The following is a 4,133-nucleotide window of genomic DNA, read 5'->3' on the forward strand; positions in this document are numbered from 1 at the left end:
AAACAGTTTCACACAGCTCTTGTTGCTCTTACAGGGATGTCACTGAACATGCTTCTCATATGGGAATTTGAAGGAAACTGCCTTGCTCCCTCCTGACTTCAAGATGCACACTGGGTTCATACTGACATTAGGAACAGAAAAAATAATCTTCAGATACTTAAATATCACATTTGCATGAGGACATTTCAAACTGCTTTACTTTTGAAGTAACTTTTTAACTTTACATACGGTCATGACAATGGAATGCTGCATTTTCTGCATTGCAAAGCTTAATCTCAGCACAGATAGAGGCTACACTGATCGCTGTCCTAATATGGCCTTTAACTATATACCTAAGACATATGATTATTGGAATGCTGTAGTCTATTTAGGATACTTAGGATGTTTTAAAGCCTCATATGAACTCTAACACTTACGGACAAGCAATAAAGATGTTGTACTTGGCGACATCAAGCGGTGTGTTTTCAAACTACAAGTAGGCTAATATCGCCTTACAACCCCCCCCCCCAATACATCCACAGTAGTCTATAAGTGCATAAAAACACATTTTTACAGTTGTTATTTTATTTCGTCAATAAATATGATTTTGAATTAAGCTCTGTAAACTTACATTTATATTAAATGCCGAATTAAATTCTAGGAATTTTCGCGTACCTGTTGTTAAGATGTCAAAATGTCACGTTCACTAGGGGCTGAATAACTCACAATAAACTAATAATAAAGTTAGTTTGCAAATTGCAACTAACAACCATATTGGTAATTTGGTCGCACCGTTTGTTCCACTTGAAGGCATAGTCAGTAAACTCTCCTTGAAGTTATGTTTAGTCGCATAATATGACGTTAACCTTTATTGACCCGATAGGAAGCCCTAAATGTATAAACAGAAGCATTTAAAAGCTGTGCGTTTCACTTTTATCTTGTTACGGTTAATGTTTTGAACTTACGTAGGCTAACTGTCAACGGTAATAAATGACATTTCCACTAATATTATATTTTATTTAACGAGTGTTCATGCCAACAACATCATATATGTGTACATTAATGACAGGCAAAACGTTGATGTAATTCAATCACCGGGCCAAATTTCCGTTCGACATTTGATCTTCTACCGTTCTACGTAACCGTTACCTTAGAAACAAGTTGACAACAACTTTCAGGCAAGTTAGTCAGCCATGTATCCAATTCCTACTGCTCTAGAAATGAGTTTAATTCAAGAGTCACATTATTTGTTGTCGGGAGTGTCGTTCTAACTGTTAATAACTTTATCTTTAGCCCCAAAAAGTGGATGTTTTAACTACCGCTACAGACTCTTATTTGTGATAGACGTGGAGAGGAAATGCTGTAACTCCTGCGATACAAAGGAACCGTAGAGATTTTATCAAACGATGTCGCACAGGTTTGTAGGTTACAGTGACAGTAAATGTGCTTGCAAGAAATTATTGCCTCAGAAATGTAAATTGTAAAATGTCTGTGTTAGTAATTCTTCTAAATGTTACAACATACAGTCTCTTTCATGTTTACTTTAAGGTTAAGCTATTATTTAATTTTATTCTCATATAAATAGCTTAGCTTGTATGCATCAATCCAATGAGTAAAACAGTTTGTCTCTGACAGCACATACAATACACTTTGGTCTGAAGCTCATGAGGAGCTCAGCTGTTTGCTGGAGGAAGAACTCCCAGAAGAACCTCCCCGTCCTGAGAGAGACAGAGTGGTGTTCTTCCAAAGGCTCGCCACCTTCTATGTCCGCTATGTGCAGATCTTCAGGCAGCTAGAAGATTCTTATGACCAAAGCGTTCACCCCCAAAAGAGGCGTGCGATTAGGCAGGTGCTGGACAGTGTGATAGGCCGTGTTCTGGAGCTCAAGAACGAAATGGTGGAAAAGGAATTTTCTGAGTACCACTACATGGATGACATCATCCAAGACCTGAAACTAACCCCTGTGAGTGTCTTTAATGCTGTAATGGACTTAATAAATGTATTTAAACCGTAAACCATCATCATTTCAATCATGTTTGTCAAAGGAGGACCTTGAGATTCCAGTTCCCAGGTATTTCATTTGGGAGCGGAACAAAGTGCTGCAGGACAGAGAAAGAATGTTTGCTGCTATATTAAACCAAATGGATGTGACAGAAAAGGCAGGAAAGAGTTCAATTGCTCATGTTTCATCATAAACAACAATAATTGCATTGGTTTGTGCTTACATGACTTCTCTTGCCTTCCAAAGCCTCCTGTAATGCGCTTGTTGACTCTGGAGAGGGCCATTAAAATCATCCAAGTGGCTGAAAGAGCACGGCAAGGACGACTGAGGGCAAAGTTCATGCGAGAGATCCATAGAGACTCTGAGAGACAGAGGAGAGCTGAGGAACAAGAGGCAGTTAGCACTGACCAGGCCGCAGTTTGTATCCAGAAGGTAAAATATACTATTATGTTCACACAAAATAGTTATAATTAATGTATTACTATTAGTTTACACTAAAAAAAGTTTAGAAATACAATCAATTTCTTAAACTAATTCTAATCTCTATTTAGGTGTGGAGAGGTTTCATACAAAGAAAAATTACAAAAAGGCTACGTGAAGAGGAAATCATATTTCTTGGAATGGTAAAATGAATTATGTATCTCTACCATTCAAAAGTTTAGGGTTGATAAGTTATTTTGATGTGTTTGAAAGAAGTCTCTTATGCTGACCAAGACTGCATTTATTTGATCAAAAATACAGTAAAACAGCAATGAAATATTGTGAAATTTTATGTGAAATGTTGTGAAATATTACAGTTTAAAAAAACTTTTATATTTTAATATATTTCAAAATGTAGTTTATTCCTGTGATGGCAAAGATGAATTTTTATCAGCCATCGCTCCAGTCTTCAGTGTCACATTATCCTTCAGAAATCATCCTAATATGCTGATTTGTTGCTCAAGAAATATTTCTTTTTATTATAAGTGTTGAATGAAAAAAAAACAACAACTAAAAACAAAGCATTTATTTGATATCGATTTTTTTTTTTGCAACAATGTAAAAGTTTTTTTTAACTGTTATTTTTAATCAATCCTTGCTGAAAAAAGAGGTACTTTTTGGGTGCTTTATAATACATGCAAAGTACATTAACAAAGGTACCTGCTTTGTATTAATAGTCAATCATAAATATTTCAAGTAAGTCATAAATATTTTGGAGTTCATTGTGCTTCTGCAGCTTGACTACATAGTGAGTGTACAACCACCGTGTTGCCACCAGTAGATGGAACTCTAATACTGTTTCTTTTTATGTCATTCTCTGGCTGTGCCATCTTCAGGCCATGGATCCAAAACTGTCCTATCCATCCCAAACCGAGCTGGACGCCCTAAACAATGAGGCCAACAGGCGGACCAGACAAGACGAACATGAAGATGACTATCAGAAATCCATTGGATCTGTTATTTATCAGCTCAGGGAAGTGGAGGGCCCAGAAATGAAGGAGACCATGAAAGATCAGATCCGACAGTGGTTCATAGAGTGCCGGTGAGTGGGATCCCTTGCTGATGGTTGCACACAATTAATATTACCTTGGTGTTTTACTGAGCATATGTTATCAACATTAAAATGAGTACTTGTGAATAGTGATGCAACAGGCTCATTTCCTGACTACCCAGAGGAGGAGAATGGAGGCTCAGCTCTTATATTCGCAGAGAAAACACCTGAGGAGGTAAATACAGCGGGTAAAATAAGTATTGAACACGGGTAAAATAAGTATTGAACACGTCACATTTTTCTCAGTAAATATATTTCTAAAGGTGCTGTTGACATGAAATTTTCACCAGATGTCGGTAACAACCCAAGTAATCCATACATACAAAGAAAACAAAACAAATAAGACACAGGGAAAAAGTACTGAACACATGAAGAAAGGGAGGTGCAAAAAGGCATGGAAAGCCAAGACACCAGCAGAAAGCAATCCTGGCCTTTGTCAGTGGAAATTAATCTTAGCTGGTTCAGTTCCAACACGGATGATGAAGATAAAACGAGGATGGACATTTCAGCAAGACAATAATCCCAAACACAGCCAAGGAAACTCTCAACTGGTCTCAGAGAAAAAAAGTAAAGCTGCTAGAATGGCTCAGCCAATCACCTGACTTGAATCCAATAGAAAAT

General features: G+C 37.2%; 1 protein-coding gene across 1 annotated transcript in view; it reads left to right on the top strand.

Annotated features, from left to right (window-relative positions):
• Nucleotides 1-1,048: 1,048 nt before the first annotated feature.
• The window catches only part of LOC107758266 (IQ and AAA domain-containing protein 1), a 10,704-nt gene continuing 7,619 nt past the window's right edge, over nt 1,049-4,133 (top strand). The window contains exons 1-7 of the mRNA XM_016575971.1: nt 1,049-1,396; nt 1,615-1,942; nt 2,025-2,138; nt 2,228-2,413; nt 2,533-2,604; nt 3,298-3,503; nt 3,603-3,687. Of these exons, the coding sequence (XP_016431457.1) occupies nt 1,386-1,396; nt 1,615-1,942; nt 2,025-2,138; nt 2,228-2,413; nt 2,533-2,604; nt 3,298-3,503; nt 3,603-3,687 (1,002 nt within the window). The 5' untranslated portion in view covers nt 1,049-1,385. The remainder of the gene's footprint in view (nt 1,397-1,614; nt 1,943-2,024; nt 2,139-2,227; nt 2,414-2,532; nt 2,605-3,297; nt 3,504-3,602; nt 3,688-4,133) is intronic.

This window comes from Sinocyclocheilus rhinocerous, unplaced genomic scaffold (genome assembly GCF_001515625.1).
Source record: "Sinocyclocheilus rhinocerous isolate Xijiao unplaced genomic scaffold, SAMN03320098_v1.1 scaffold3732, whole genome shotgun sequence".
NCBI lineage: Eukaryota > Metazoa > Chordata > Actinopteri > Cypriniformes > Cyprinidae > Sinocyclocheilus > Sinocyclocheilus rhinocerous.